This window comes from Drosophila simulans, chromosome 2R, assembly GCF_016746395.2.
Source record: "Drosophila simulans strain w501 chromosome 2R, Prin_Dsim_3.1, whole genome shotgun sequence".
Classification (NCBI taxonomy): domain Eukaryota; kingdom Metazoa; phylum Arthropoda; class Insecta; order Diptera; family Drosophilidae; genus Drosophila; species Drosophila simulans.
The window spans coordinates 9,829,580-9,845,214 of NC_052521.2; the positions used below are offsets into that span (position 1 = coordinate 9,829,580).

Sequence of the window (15,635 nt, forward strand, 5' to 3'; positions counted from 1 at the left end):
GGGGGTCCACTGGAATTAGTTCAGTTGGCAGGTTCAGTTGAAATTTGAAGAGTGGCGCCAAGATACATCAAGTTTTGTTAAGTACACTTCGTTTAACAATTATAAACATACACTTGGCCATGCATAGCCCTCACTATTTATCTCTAGGTAGGAAATGAAATCTACATTTAAAATAAACAAGTTATATTTATCATATATTTAGAATGTACATAATTTTTTTTTTAAATATAACAAATTAATGCTATTGTTTATAAGTATTCAACCATTCAAGCTTAAGATTTACATTTTAAATGTTTTTTTTTCGATAACTATATTAATTATCGATATGTATAGACGTTACTGCCCAAACCTATCGGCGACTGAAAAGGTTTGTTTTGTTGCAAGTTTATAAACAAACAATGGAATGCGTGCTGGACGAGGAGCTGCTTGCCAATATTAAATGTAGCGACCAGGAGGAAGAAGACGAGGATGGTGAAAGGATGGAGGTGGAGGAGCAGCTGCCTCCGGTCGATTCCACAGTTCTAAGTGCCTCCTTTAACGGAGATGACTCCGATCCGCTACAAGAAGCAGCCTGCAATTTTCCCTGGATTTTCGAGGACAGCGATATGCTGATAAACGAGGACCAACTGGCTGACGTGGTGCTGAAGAAGGAGGATTCCGCCAGGCCAGCTGCCCAGAAGCGAGGACGTGGTCGTCCACCTAATAATACCGGAAACTACACATCTCCATGTGGGCAGCTATGGAGCGTGACCAGAAGCCCAGATATTTCTGTAGATGATCTACCCCTTTTAGGTCAACAGGCCTGTGGTAAAGGACCCGCCCGAACAGTGTCCAATGCAGTGGAAGCGTGGATGCTGCTCTTCGATGATGAAATGCTGCGGTCTCTACTTCGCCATATCAATGAACAGATGCGTAAGCGAAGAACTGCCACAAGTGTCCAGAGACCCCTAGACGTTGTGGAGCTGCGGGCATTCCTGGGTCTAAGCTACCTTTGTGGAGTGTTCCGAAATGCCAGGCACAATGGGCCATTGGATGAGCTGTGGACCCTGGAGCTGGGCAATGCCATATTCCGAGCATCAATGTCGCTCGCTCGATTCGAAAGCATTTCCGAGTGTCTGGCGGGAAATTTCGGCTGGTCCGAGGGCCAAAAGCTCTGGCAGCGCCTTATAATCAACTGCAGATCCTACTACGGCTGCAGCAGTTGGTTGGCCGTGGATGAGACATTCTGCGTGGTGGCCAAGTCACGGATGACCCTCTGCTGTGATGCCAGGACACTGTACATGGCCAATGCAGTGGTTAGCAGAAACCAGAGATGTCCGGACAAGGATGTAGAACAACTGATCTGCGATTTCAAGACCACGGGAAGAAATGTAACGCTGGGATCACGGTATCTAAGCTTGACGCAGTGCGAACAGTTGGCGCAGCGGCAAATAAGCTCCTTGGGTAAGCTGGAGGCCAATTCGCCACATTGGCCGCGACAGTGGCCCACAGAATCACCCTTGTTTGCTGGCAGCTCAAAGCTCATTCCGCTCGATGGCGATGCGGTGTTCTGCTGCGGTCTTAGCTCCCAAGTGGATGCAGTCAAGGCATATGAGCAAACCTCAGAGGCCTGTCAGCAGTTTCACGAACTCTCCCAGCGCTTCAGCACAGCCCACGCAACGCCCGCACCCTTGAGAAAGCAGATCAATCCTTTTCTGCAACTACTTCACTTTGTGCTCAATGCGGCTGCCGTCAACGCATGGATCCTGTTACGACTTTCGCCCAAAGGCGATGACGCTATGGATCAGCGCGACTTCCAGAGACAGTTGGGACTCTTTCTCACACAGCAGAGATTACAGCGACGCCTTCAGCGAAGATCCACCAGCACTTCGCTCGTGATGCGACTGCAGATCTGCGAAATCCTGGGCCAATCCAGTCAGCGGCTGCTCAGTGAGGCGACCGGCGAGGCGAAACTAACACACAGCGTAGGCGTGCTAACACCCGACAAGATGAGCCTGCCCTTGGGCATTAATTTGGCTAGTCGTTATGGAGAGAAGCATCGCAGGTGCAAGCCCTGCGCTCGAAAAAAGCGTGGCACCAAATCCCGGACGCGGTGCCAACAGTGCTTGCAACATCGATGCGGCAATCACTTGATATCCCGCTGCTACGAATGCGTGGGCATTTTGCCTGGCCAACTGCCCGAGGGCAACATGGTGGATGAAGGGGCCACCTGAAGATGGATATTAAATAACATTTATTGAAGAGACGCTACATTCCTTGTGGGGGCCTAAATGGGGATGCTTGCAATATTGCTCAATGGTGCAAACACTTGTGCTATAACTACGATGACAACGGCTTAACGATGGAAACTGGGGACTAGAACTTGTACTGGAAGGACTTGGGTGCCTTGTACTTGCTGGCCATTCCCGAAGAGTCCACAGGATCGCTCTGGTCGAGGAACAGACTGAGGAACTGTTCGTTCTGCAGCTCATTTAGCGGCATCTCTAGTTCACTGCAGGATTTGACAATCTCAGCGCAGGCTCGCAGATCCTTGCGCATATCTAAAACAAATCGGTTAGTTACACAATATTCGGTGGTGTTGCACAGACTCACATTGATAGTTGAAGAGCAGGCTGAGACAGCTGGAGCAGGCCGAACGCTGCTGGTGCTGCAAGAACGCCTCGATTAGACGATGCACTGCATCAACATTGTTGCGGGCCAGGAATGAAGAGCACAAAGAACTGGCTCTGCAAGAAAGGTTACATTGGTATTCAAATTTCGGGTTTCAAAGAAATTAAAGCGGCTTACCTCCTCTCCACTAGCTCTTGCAGCTCCTTGTAGTGCTCAAACAGTTCCGAAGCCGACTTTTGATCGCAAAACCAATCGCTAGCGAAGCATTGCTTCCACACACAGGCCACCACAAAGATGTCCTTGTGCTCGCGGTGAATGGCACGCGCTACCTCCAGTAGCGACACTAGCACCGCCTCACTCTTCTGGGCCAGAGTCTCCTCGGAAATGGTGCGGAATGCAGTGCGCGCCATCCGCCTGCCCTCCTCCGAAGTCATGCTTACCCCGTATCCGCGATGTAGCGTCATTAGGGCCACGTCGGCGTTACCATTGTTCCACAGGGCGATGGCGCGGAAGGGCGCCAGATCCGCGTAGGTCTGTGAGAAGGGGTGCTCCAGCTGCCGACAGGTCTCCGCCAGTGCCTCCAACTGCTGGAGCTTGCGCTGCGCGCTCAGATACTTTAGACAGGACACGAAGACCTCGTTGGAGGGCAACAGGTTGCAGCGGATGCACTGACGGATCAGGTAGAGAAAGTCCAGCTTGTTCTTGATCTCCAACGTGGCCATCAGCAGGTTGTCCAGCTGCGCCTGCGACAGGGATCTGATATCCAGTCCCAGTTGGGGGGAGCGCAGCGCCTTCAGATCACTCATCATGCCCTTGGACATGAGACCCACGTTCTGGCTAAAGCTGGTGGACGTACTAACAGCCTTTCCCTGCGTTCCCACATTGCAATTGGCGTCCGTCTCCAGATTTCCGGACGATGGCCGCTTTATCAGGCTGTCGCGCAGCTCCTCCCACTTCTGGGTCTTTCTGGTCACCAAGTCGTTGGTGAAACAGTCCATGGGATCGAGCTGTGTGGACTTGGTACGTTGCCGCTGCGTTCCCGGCCACAAGAAGGCCGAGATGTAGTTTTGGAAACGCTGCAGGCCCTTGGGTGAACCGGGTGCTCCGGCCACCGTGGTGGTGCCGCTGCTGGTCAATCGCGTCAGCATGGCCATGTCTTGGGATCACCTCCGCGTCCTCCGCTCTTCTAGACACGCCTCCTTTGCCTCGCTTTTGTGTCGGATTGTATAAGTTGTGTATATTTTTTGTTTTCAACAGTGTTACCGTCGCTGATCCGTGTGAAAATGCCATCGAGGAATACCATTATTACGAATTCTAACAATTTTTCACTGAAATAAACTCGCATACTTTGTTTTACAAATTATTATAATTGGAATGCTGCATATAATTACAAACTTAATTTTAAGTAGAGTCATTTAAAAACCTTTAAATTTGTATGTAAATTTAAAGTTCTCCCTAGGTGGCAGCCTCTGTTGCCTATAGTTGGCAACGCGAACGCGAGTTCACCCAATTTAACAGTCCGACAACGCTTCCAGTTAGCCAAAAATTGATTTCATTTCCGAGAAAACTTGAAAACGCAAATGAAATGGCCAGCGATTTTCCTCCTTCAGTCATCCGTATTTGGATGGACAAGCTGAAAAAGGGCGTTGGGCAGCCGGCGACAGTTCTGGAGCGTTCCCTGCTCAATGTAATGAGTGCAGGTTAGTGAACCATTGAATGTCCAATCCAAACCGTTCGTCTCAACATCTTAAAATCCATCTTCAGGTGCAGCCAGTTTGTCGGTGAAAAATGCTACGGAGCAAGGAATACTAGTGGCCAGAGCAGGCGGCGGACGGTCCAAGCGTCTGATCCTCGCCTTTTGTCAAAAAGTGAGCCGGCTGCCCAGCTCACCAAATGATACGTTTTGCTTCGAGTGCCATTTGCCCGGAGTCGTTAAGAAATGCATATCCTGCGTTCGCTCCTTCCACGAGAATTGCCAGCGCCAGGACCCGGAGAAGCCCAACTATTCAGTGCCCTCGGACAAGGGTCAACCTTACCAGTTCCCGGTCAACGAATCGGACGATGAGCCCCTGAACAACACTCAGAACTTGGAGATCCCCAAAACGCCAACGCCCCTGCTCGATCATAATAGCAACATCGATCAGACTTTGCTAGCTAGTGCGGATTTCCTGAAGCACGAGAATATCGAGTGGGACGACGACGTCTTCTTTGTGTGCGAACAAAAGGGCGCGCGCCAGCGAAAGCTGCCCAGGATCAAGGACGAGCTACAGAGCAGCTTGGATAGCGATGAGGGCAGCGATCTGGAGCGCTGCACCCACTGCCGTTTGCTCGCCCTGGCCGCTCTGCACAACCCACCGCAACTTGACAAGCAGGAACTGGGCTGCCTATTGAAGTACTCCTGGGACCAGCATCACTCCTGGATCTCTATGGATGTGGCCAAGTACATGGCCAAGAACTGGAACGAACGCGACAAGGCGCTGGTTAAGCGGCTCCTCTTCAAGACAAAGATTTTGGGTCTGCGCGACATCGAGCAAAACATAGCGGCGGAGAAGTATACGTACCTAACAGAATTCCTAATGGATCTGCTCGATCTGCAGCACAACATGGCCGTGTTCTTTGGGCGGAAGAGCGTTGAGTACAATGCCACCAAGTGGCTGATGAGAGATGTGACGCACGACATCCGAGAAATCCGTCGTTGTCCCGACTGCTTCAGATATTCCAACGAGGCCAGCCAGTCGGATCTCTGGTTCGCCAAGCCATGTCTTCAGCGGCACGAGTTGGTGTTTGCCAAGCAGGTGGGCTCACCACCGTGGCCTGCAAAGGTGCGAACGATATTATTACTATGTATTATATCTACATAAATATAATTTCTTTACCAGGTGATGAGCGTCTCCAAGCGTCAGCCCATCAAGTACGACGTCCGCTTTTTTGGTGGCACTCATTCCCGGGCCCTCATCTCAGAACGTGATATTACTCCCATCGAGTCGGACATTCAGTCGCATATCAAACCACGGAACTCCCGAGCTCTGAGCGCTGCGATAAGAGAACTGCAGTGTCACATGATGTTGTCCCACTATTCCGCCTCGCTATTCGGCTTCCATGCAGATCCCACCGTTGCCGAGAATCTCATTAAGGTGGCTCTATCCCACTGCACGGAGTCAATGGAAACGAGTGCGTCCGGCAAACGAGGACGCCCGCCGACTCCAGCCACTCCCGCTGCAAGGAGGCGACGGCTCAATAACACCACTTCTAATACCTCATCGCCGGTGCCCATTCGTGGGATTCCTGACTCCGTAGCATATGATAGTCTAACCGCCGAAGTACTGCAGGCGAATAACGATCTCCTAAAGTGCCGGAAAGAGCTCTCGGCCACGCAAAGGAAGCTGGCTGAAGTGAAAAGGAAGCAGTGGTGCTACCATTGCCTGGATGAGGCCGTTTTTAACTGCTGCTTCACTGCGTCCTACTGCAGCGTGGAATGCCAGCGACGTGATAAGAGACGCCACCAAGCAACCTGCCAAGTTACTCATTAAATTAAGACTGCAGACGAAAATGGAAACTATGTCCACAGTGATAACATCTCGTTTCCTACCATCCTTTTGTATCAAATGTATCCGTTCTTAAGATATATTATTTTCAGAAGATAAAGAATGTTAAACTTGTATTAATGAAAAATATTATTTAGTCATTTAAAAATGGCGCCTTTTACGTTCTTATGATGGGCAGCACTGTTTCCGCTAGGTGGCGCCACCTAATCATATTAATCCATATTCCTATTAAGTTTATAAAAAACAGAAAAAAACGTACAATATTTGAAAGTGGGCGTGGAACTTACTTATAATTGTTATTTACATTATAAAAACTTGTTCCTACCAGAAAATATATAAATATGGGAAATTATGGGAATGGTTATTATTTTTTGCGAGCTGTATTCATAATAACAAACACAAATTAATGTTCAGCATGTTAAACGCTCCATCCACAATATTTTCGTTGCATAATTAAAAAATTACCATTAAAACACATTGAACACTTTAATGGCAGTTGTTTTCTTTATAAGAACAATCGATTTTGAATAGAATTATTATCTGTTTAAATTCATGGTTTTTAACTGCTCTAATTTGGAATAGTTTTATTCGATTGATCAATATTTTAACCATGTTCAAGCTCTGATTTCCCGCCGTCGTCGTGCACGCAACAGCTGATGAATAAGTTTTAATTTTTAGATTGACAATGTGACGGATACAAAATCTGCGCTGAGCCAATACTTAAAATTTATCTATTTAAAAAGGTGCGGAGAAAACAAAGACAGAAGAGGCGAATAACATAAGTGAATAGTTAAGTTTATACCTTAAAAAGGAAATAAAAAAGCAAATCAAAAGTATCATTATTTAAAAAAGAATTGAACGCCTTTTTACTGTGTATAACTAAAAGAATAAAATGGCTGTTTAGCTATTGAGCTTTTTCAATAGCTGTTGCGAATAATAAACCACAAGAAAGTTTGTTTTATTACGACAGTTTTATTTCCGAAATAGCGATAATTTACGATAGCGACAATGGTAAGGTTGGTCTTTTCCGAAACGCGAAGAAATTGCAACAGGCGGGCAGGCAGCCGAGAATGCTGCGCCCAAGCTTAGCGTAGGTAGCTAACAACAACAAAGGAATGAGCGCCGTACAGATAAATGCACGCGAGAGCAGCGGTTTGCACTATGGGCATGCTACTGATAATTTGGCTTAAATATTAACAAGTATGAAATTAGTCTACTGCACAGTTTTGGCGGCTGCATGACCCAACAATGGCAATCAAGCTGAAATTGTGCGTTGCTTTTCAGTTGATTTGTATATATTATCTCACAGAGGTAACGAATTGTTATTACTGAAATGCATATTTCAAAAGCTTCTTTTAGGTTTATTCCCTAGTGGAATTTTCAAACGTACAGTGCGAGTCTCTGTCTCTGGATAAAGACTTTGCCCTATTTGAATATTGCTATCTGAAATCTGTGAACCGATCTTACAAATATGTTTCCATCAAAGTTAAACTACTAAAGCTACCCATAACCAAAATTAAGGTATAATTTAGTAAACTTATATATTTATACTTAAGCGATTATAATAAGTTACTGTTTTTTAATTCAGGTGCAATTTGGTCTCTATAAACGTTTAAATGGCTATAAGCCTTTTCTCTACAATATGACTCTTGACGCGTGCAGATTTCTAAAATCGGGAAATCCCAATCCGATTGCTCAGTATTTTTACAATCTCTTCAAAGATTTTTCCAACATGAACCACACGTGTCCCTATAACGTAAGTATACCAGAAGTTGTTAAATTAATTATTCATATTACATTCATTTCAGCATGATATTGTGCTGGATAAGATGTCGTATCATAGTATAAATTATAAGCTCACCAAAATTCTACCCTTTCCGGAGGGAAATTATAAGCTTGAAGTGCATTGGATAGCCTACGACATTGATCGAGCTATAACTACGTTCAATTTGGCATTTTCTTGATAAGAAAAGGATATCAACATTTAATTATTAAGACTCCAAAAAATAATGTAGTTTACAAGACGAGCTTAAAAAACAATGTAAATGTAAAACAATCTTTGTAAAACTGTTAATTTATTAAGCAACAGGAAAAATAAGAGAAAACGCTAGGGTCGAAAGCGTCGACTAACACATACTCTTTACTCAGCTAAAGGAAGTGCGAACGAGAGTGCGAAAGTGGGAGAAGCACTACACTACACTACTACACTGAAAAAACATTTAAAAATTTGACAAAATGTATGGGTTTTAGTTTGGCGACGACATTTGGAAACAAACTCTCTTTTTATCCGTTACATACTTTGCATCGAATCTAGTATACCCTTTAACTCTACGAGTAACGGGTATAACTACGTAATGTTCATGCTACCATTATGGACAATTACGCTCTGGCAAACGTGTTAATGCCGGCAAACGAAGCTGCAGACAGGTAAAAAGTTCAGCCGAAAGGTCAAATCGAATTTGCGGTCCGCTTAAAAGGGTTCAATGCATATTACGAGTGCAGGCGAGCATGTGAATGCATCGGATATCAGGCGGTTTGCCTTATGAATGCCGTTGAACGGCTATCCCAAAATAATTGATTTATGCCGGGTTCACACGACGCTTTTGGGGGGCCAATCCCGTAATGGAAATGGCCACAAGCGTTGGCACCTTGCGCTGCCACAGATAGAAATACATGGCTGTAATAAATATTTCACTTAGTGGCGGCTAGCTAGCATCAACACACGATTTCGGTACTCGGTACTTGGTATTCTGCTACCCAAAATCGGAAGTCACGTTTAAGCGTTTTCGCTACAAGTTTCACACAGCGGATGATTGATGAGCCAGGTATTACTTACATCTATGTATATGTATGTATCTATGTGAGCACGGAATCTATGGTCATTAGGGTTTCCTGGTGTCTATCTCTTCTTTTCGGCTCGCTTTAATGCACTTTCGCCCTCGAAATAGTAGATCTTTCCTGGGAACATTTCACCCTGTCACTTAATTAAGCCAATAGTTGAGTCCACAACATGCTCTTCCATTTCGCTTTTCATTTCGAGCAAGTCATTGCCGTTTGCTGGCCAAATATTTATTCAACATTTTTGGCCTGTGGCTGAGATGCGAAACTCTTGCGTTTCGCAATCAAAATCTGTGTCAATATTTGTGCGAAAAATTTGACAAAGTAAAGCTGACACATTCCGGTGGCAATTAGGAATAATATTCTCTCGATTTGCTGAAAATAAACTTGGCTTTTTCTTTTCTCTGCTGTCGTTTCCAATTGTGTTTTAATTATATGCAAACTGCAGCGGAGTTTTCCGGAAAATGACCGGGCGCCTATTAAAATCTCTAGGACATGGCGACGGCATATTTTTCATCAGCTCGTAATCAAATTAGTCGCCTGCTAATTTTAACTGCACTAATTTGTCTGCGTCACGAAGGGAGTTCTTCCTTTTCCGCAAAAGTGAAGTTCTTGCTGCCTATCTCCCACCTGCCAGCTTGTCAAAAGGAACAGGACTCCAAGGAGTTTTGTGACAGGCTGAAGGATTTATTGGCCCGAAGTTGCCTGCCTGCCTACAATCGCCCAAAAAGTGCAGGATCCTCTTAATTAATTTCCTCGCGACAGGCGGACTTACAGCAAAAACGTGTGATGAGATATTTCGGGAAAGTGGGGAAAACTTTAATGGTTAAGTGCTTAAAGCACATCTGTTTAAGCCTGGAAAATTTTAAGCTGAATTGTATTTTCTTTAATATTTTTTTATTAAGAATTTATTTAGATACATATTCGAAAAGCCTTTCTCCTTAGTTTTTCCCTGCTTTTTTGGCCAGCTGCTGCCAGTTTGAAGTTGCACTGCATCCGCTCCTTTTGATACTTAGCCTTGCCTTGAACTTGACTGACCATTGCCAAGGATACAGTTTCCCAGCCAGACTTCCACCCATCCTGCCCCATCAGCAACAGCTGCTAGGATTTAATTTGGCAAAGGGGGATCCTACAACCCAGACAGGCTATGAAATGCATTTTCATGCAACATGCAGCATGCAGCACACAAGATACAAAACTGCGCAAAACGGGCAGATTTGCATTTTAGCAGCCTAGCCAGCCAAATGCAAGTTAATGAGTCTATTATGGGCGCCCAGGAGACGGATGGATGCCCATTGAGAGTTGGGATGAAATTTGTGGGGTCGTGTAATTAAGATGTGTCACTTAGCCGCTCGGGAATTAAGTCACAAATCTGGCAAAGTGTCGGGAATTATGCTGATTTTATGTTTCCTTTTCCCAAATATGCGTCATTTGGAATTGGTAGGGGGGTACGCTCTTACATAACCGTATCGAACTTTGAAATGACTCGCAGTCCGGGTGAGTGGCCCCACATTGCCCCACCCAAAGGCCCAAACTTCTGATCCGCCATCAGTGAGTCAGCCGGGCGACCCTGTCAAGTCATTTCCTTTTGTTCTTTAAGCCAATTTCGCGGAACCCAACACTCAAGTGTCATTGGCCAAAAGTTTTGTGGTCATAAACCCAAGTTGCAAGTTTAGGTCAAAGCTATAAAGAATATTTGGACAATAAATTGTGTTAAGGGAAAATATTTGCCATTCAATCATATTTAAAAATTTGACTCCAGTTCGAAAATCCAAATTATTATGTTACGCATTTATGAACCAAACGCCTTTTGAAATTGACTTTTATAAGCTAACTTATCTTTGCACTGTCAAGAAACTGAAATGCCAAACTATTTCCATTTCCTGTTTTTCCCCCACACATGCAACTGCAACTTCAGCTTTCGAATTTCTTTTAAAACCAATTATCAAATCATGTCGCTGCCGGCTGACAAACTCATTTATTTTGCTCCCTGCACTCAAAACTGAGACAGCCCCACATGCATCATACTTGCACTTGGTGGGGATCTGGACTTGGATCTCTTTATGCCACTGGAAGTCCCCCAATCCCACTCGAAAAACCCCCCTCTTTTTAAAAGCAACCTAATTTCGCTTTCGTTTCCACTTATGCTTTTCCACCTCACAAGAAATATTTGTTTTCCTTGGGAAAACTTCGATTGCCTTTTCCACAGATCCCTAACTCATGACCACAATTTACAACCACGACCAAGACCGAGACCCAGATCCACATCAAAACATCGAAGAAAAAGTGTCAAACTGTCAGCAGGGCCCAAAATTAGCATAATTCAGTATCCATTGACTCGATTTCAGGTTCACGAAGATATTTCCAATTAATTTTAATGTGTGACAATTATATTGTTGTTTTTTGGGATATTCCCGCTCAGCATATCAATTAGTTATTCTTATAAGAAAATTTCTAAGAAAAAGAATAAGTTGTTTATGTTGCATAAATAATGATTGATTTAATGATTTCTTAGATTTTAAATTTTGTAGATATATTCATTTTTTCATCTTGGCTTGCTTTAACAGAAAAATACTTAAGTTGAACACTTATTTATAATGTAATTTTGCTTTTGACACTGTTTTAAAATTTCCATTCTTATAAGAATAATAAGAATTATAAGTTCTTATAAGAACTCGATTTAAATTAAATTCTTAGTCATAGCTCGTTTTTTGTGTTTTTTTTAATACTCCCAGCCTCTCGTAAAAGGGTATAATATATTCGTGGCATCGTAACAGTTTCACTAGGATAATAATTAGAATTACAATAACGCAATCTTGAAAAGGGTATTTCCCTATTCTTTATTTACATACCTTGATATTCCTTGCACCCTTTCTAGCTAATTAAGGGGTATCTGATAGTCGAGGCACCCAATCCAAGCGTTCTCTCTAGTTATTGCACATTCAATTGATTATTTTTCTGTAATCCCCACCACTTTTTTGTTGTATTTTCTCGGCAATTCGTTGGCGCTCAAAATAAATCAGCATAAATCATCAGCGAATCTCTGGCAAGCGCCACAAAAAAAATGGTACAAAAAAAAAGGAGTGGAAACAAGAAAAACACAGCGACATATTAAATTTACAAGTTGATTTTGATTTATGCGCAATGGGCATATGGACAGGCACACAAGCCGAGATTTGTTGTCTGCCGACGCTAACTTAATTTAACTTACTTTGTTGTTGTTCTCACCGGTTGGCTGGCCATTGTTGTTGCTGCCAGCCGTCGCAATTTGCTGCCTGCGTCGCCTGTCGCCGCCAATTAAGTCGGGAAATGGCCAACCATTTTAGCCGTCTGACAATCAAAGTGGTGGAAATGCATACTAATAATAGTAAGCCCTTATTAATTGGGTTTTAAGCTATATACCTACTTTAAGATCTAACTTAATTGTATCACTTCCAGAAAATGATAAAGCATTGAACATCTCTTGAGCGAATATTCTGAACTTCCTAATGGCACATAGTTTCTTGAAACATATAATGCTCTGGATTTAATATATTTTCCTTTATTAGTTCAAAAACATTTTTTTAAGAAAGCGATATGCAGTAGAAGTCTTTAGTGCGAAGAACAATGATTCTACCAAGTTAAACTCGAAAACCTTTTATATATTTAAGCAATTTCCATGTCCGAAGTGCATGCCTTAATTTATATATTACCCCACACAGGCTTAATTCACTTAAGCGCCTTTTCGTGTCGTCACCTAAAAGCTTTGAATGGGAAGCACATCCGAACCAGAATCCAAATCACCATCAGTCGCCGCGTTTTGTGGGTGCCCAGAAGTTGCCCAACTTCAAGCTGGCAGAACAGATACAGGGATGCGGATGCAGATACAGATACAGATACGGGGATACGTATACTCGACAGACTCGGTAGCTCGGATTAATTAAAACTGAAAATTGCAGTGGCGTCTGGTGGGGAAATGTGTGTGCTGCTTTTAAAAAACCTGCAATTAGCAGCGAAAAATCTCCGGTTCTGGTAATTTGATAAGTCCTCGAAACTTGACCCACATTTTGCGGGCATACGGATGATACGCTAATGAAGGGAATTTCATTTCACTTATTTTTGCGGCCTGCCAGTCCCAAAAAAAAAAATGCCTCCCCCCTTCTTTTTCACCCCGTCGTTTATTTTTACGACGCTTTCGTTTAAGCGCTGGCATTTAATGTGAAATTTATCATTTCAACGCCACGCCCCCCGCCCCCCGCTGAACCGACAATTTGTCGGCCTTGGTCGAATTTTTTATTGCGTTCACATTTCTCCGAGGCGAAAAGCGATATGTTTATTTTTTCAGCCTTTAAAGTTCCTGGTGGTTGCTGGTCGGCGCTTTTTAAATGAGTGTTCCTTTGCCACATGCATTTTTTTAGAGCCACAACTTTTAACCACAACCTGTCTGCACGTCGGTTGCTCGGGGGTGGCAATCACTGGCCAACTGCAAAAAATGCATTTCAAACAGGAGATTTTCCCATTGGTTTGAGCATAAAGTTTTCTGTCAAAGGATTTTTCAGAAATGACGTTTTTATGAACAAGATTAGTCGGGGAGAAAGTTGAGACACATTAGATGTTAAAAGCCATTAAAATTTTTAATTATTAATGTTCTGCGACTCTCATAAAAAGAAATTTATGTCAAGTAAAACTGAAAAAATGTTGAATTCGAGCTTTATATCTTAAAAAAATCATTTACAAATATAGGAGAAAATCTTTTGAATAACTTAGCTAAAGTAAAAATCAAATTATTTAATACGATTTATAAAACTCAGCTAATTATTTAATTTATTAAAAAAAATTTTAAAGTGATGACTTCTTCTGATATAAATGCATATGATTAATATCCCACCAGCAAATGTCCTCGAAAAAATAATATTTGTTGCTTTTGATAATCAGTAATTGACTTTGGTCCTAACTTTTGAATTGCGCGCCAATTGGTATAAATTGCTTAACTCACCCTAACGCGTTTTTGGTGGTGTGCACTCCAGTATCGATTGCTTTTTAAGTTCGATGACAGTCATCAAAATATATTATGATTCAGTTAGGACGAAAACTGAGCACTATATCCTACGTTACTTTTGGAAAATCATTTTTAAAATGATAATGAATTTATAATACGCAAGAATATATATATGAATGCTGCGAAAGTAATTTAATCGTCATCGATAGTAGTACGACACTCGATAAGTATCGATAGCGGATGTGTTTTCGCATCACCCGCGCAGCTAGGGATTTTTTCGACAGTTTCGGATTTTTTTTCGGTCGTCGAGGTCGTTGCGCGCATGTATACACTTTAGTGGCGAGAAAACGCGTTTGCCAATAGTAAAATCCATCACAAATTGGTAGATAATTCCAATAAGTGCAGCCAAAATCGAAAATAAATCAAAAAGGCACTCAAATAATACATAAACCCGCTGAAAATGTGATTTAAATAGAACTGCAGCTGCAAGTCCTGATGCCTGCCGAAGGTTAGAGCGAGACGACGCTACTTACTCGAGTGTGTGTGTGCGCAATTTGTTGATAGTATTTTCTGTTGTTGTTGTAAAAATGCCCCGCTTGCAGGCGTGCAACAACAGCAACAACGAGACCTGAAACAACAACACTAGGCGGTGAATGCCGGCAAAATAAAAACGCGTAAACGATTGATGCGAATAGCGTAAAACAAGAGAATCGAAAGCAATAATCGCCGAAGAATACACAACAAAAGTGGAGTGAGCAAAAGTCGCGTGTGAGTGTTTGCGTCGCGTACCAACGCGCGAGTGTGTGTGTGTGGGTGCAAAGGATACGAATAGGAGGAGCAATCGGCGATTGGCGAGTATCAAGAGCCAAAATGTTGTAAACAAATCGCAAAAATCCAAATAAACCTGAGCCATTCGAATTACCTCCGATCGCAAACGACGGTTTCCAGCCAAATCAGCGAAAAGCAAACAGAAAATGGCCATCACAACAAACAGAAGCAGCAGGACTTTGTGGAACTGGCTGCTCAGCAGTTGTCTCATATTCCAGCTGATTGGAAACAGTTTGGCAAGTCAAGGTGAGAACTTCGATCTTAAATGATAAATATTTTGCACAATAGTGGCGCAAGAGGACTTTATCAAAGTGTTAATAGTTTCTATCTTTCGTTGTGCAGGTGGTCAATCTATAATTTTAAACCAAAGTCCCATGAAATGCAAGCTTAATTGCTTACACAGAAAGATTATAAAATATATACAACTATTTATGAACATGTGATTGAACTATAATTCTTAGGCTGTGGCTTAATTGCCTTCTGACAGGAGGAAATAATCTAAAAAGTTGTACAAATTCGGTAGATTAGATGAGTTTATAACCACTCAATAAATATTACGATTAAATGGTACAAATGTACATATAAATAAACTTAAGACCCAAAAATCTACGAGGTTTGTCACTCCACTCATCCACCATATTTCATGTCACTATCTGTACTTTACTCTTTGTACAATTCCCTAATCTATGTTGTGTATTCGGGGCCATAAAGTTCGATATCTGTATTTTAACAAATATGAATGCAAGTACAGTTTTGGCGACTGGATGTCTGGTCGACGTGCCAGAAAGCAGGCATTGGGACCACAAAAAAAAAAACCGCCATTTGCGAAAGGTGAT

At 43.0% G+C, this 15,635-nt stretch overlaps 5 protein-coding genes across 7 annotated transcripts in view; 4 read left to right on the top strand and 1 right to left on the bottom strand.

The window, feature by feature from the left end:
- Window positions 1–311: 311 nt before the first annotated feature.
- On the top strand, window positions 312–2,241 carry LOC6734179. The gene has a single exon (XM_002081172.4). It carries the CDS (start codon window positions 399–401, stop codon window positions 2,211–2,213), a length of 1,815 nt encoding a protein of 604 aa, XP_002081208.2. The 5' UTR covers window positions 312–398; the 3' UTR covers window positions 2,214–2,241.
- On the bottom strand, window positions 2,217–3,907 carry LOC6734180. Its single transcript, XM_002081173.4, has 3 exons — window positions 2,788–3,907; window positions 2,593–2,726; window positions 2,217–2,540 (listed from the first exon to the last, which is right to left on the bottom strand). The coding sequence occupies exons 1-3, from the start codon at window positions 3,762–3,764 to the stop codon at window positions 2,356–2,358; spliced, it is 1,296 nt and encodes a 431-aa protein (XP_002081209.2). The 5' UTR covers window positions 3,765–3,907; the 3' UTR covers window positions 2,217–2,355.
- A 172-nt stretch (window positions 3,908–4,079) lies between these two features.
- Window positions 4,080–6,271, top strand: LOC6734177. Its single transcript, XM_002081170.4, has 3 exons — window positions 4,080–4,310; window positions 4,375–5,432; window positions 5,490–6,271. Exons 1-3 carry the CDS (start codon window positions 4,196–4,198, stop codon window positions 6,138–6,140), a joined length of 1,824 nt encoding a protein of 607 aa, XP_002081206.2. The 5' UTR covers window positions 4,080–4,195; the 3' UTR covers window positions 6,141–6,271.
- Window positions 6,272–7,403: 1,132 nt separating this feature from the next.
- Window positions 7,404–8,245, top strand: LOC6734178. Its single transcript, XM_002081171.2, has 4 exons — window positions 7,404–7,466; window positions 7,515–7,676; window positions 7,744–7,911; window positions 7,964–8,245. Exons 1-4 carry the CDS (start codon window positions 7,404–7,406, stop codon window positions 8,117–8,119), a joined length of 549 nt encoding a protein of 182 aa, XP_002081207.1. The 3' UTR covers window positions 8,120–8,245.
- A 5,981-nt stretch (window positions 8,246–14,226) lies between these two features.
- The window catches only part of LOC6734182 (neogenin), a 40,356-nt gene continuing 38,947 nt past the window's right edge, over window positions 14,227–15,635 (top strand). For all 3 annotated transcript variants that reach the window (XM_016167921.2, XM_016167923.2, XM_016167922.2), the window contains exon 1: window positions 14,227–15,045. In XM_016167921.2, coding sequence (XP_016027191.1) covers window positions 14,946–15,045 — 100 coding nt within the window. In that variant the 5' untranslated portion in view covers window positions 14,227–14,945. The remainder of the gene's footprint in view (window positions 15,046–15,635) is intronic.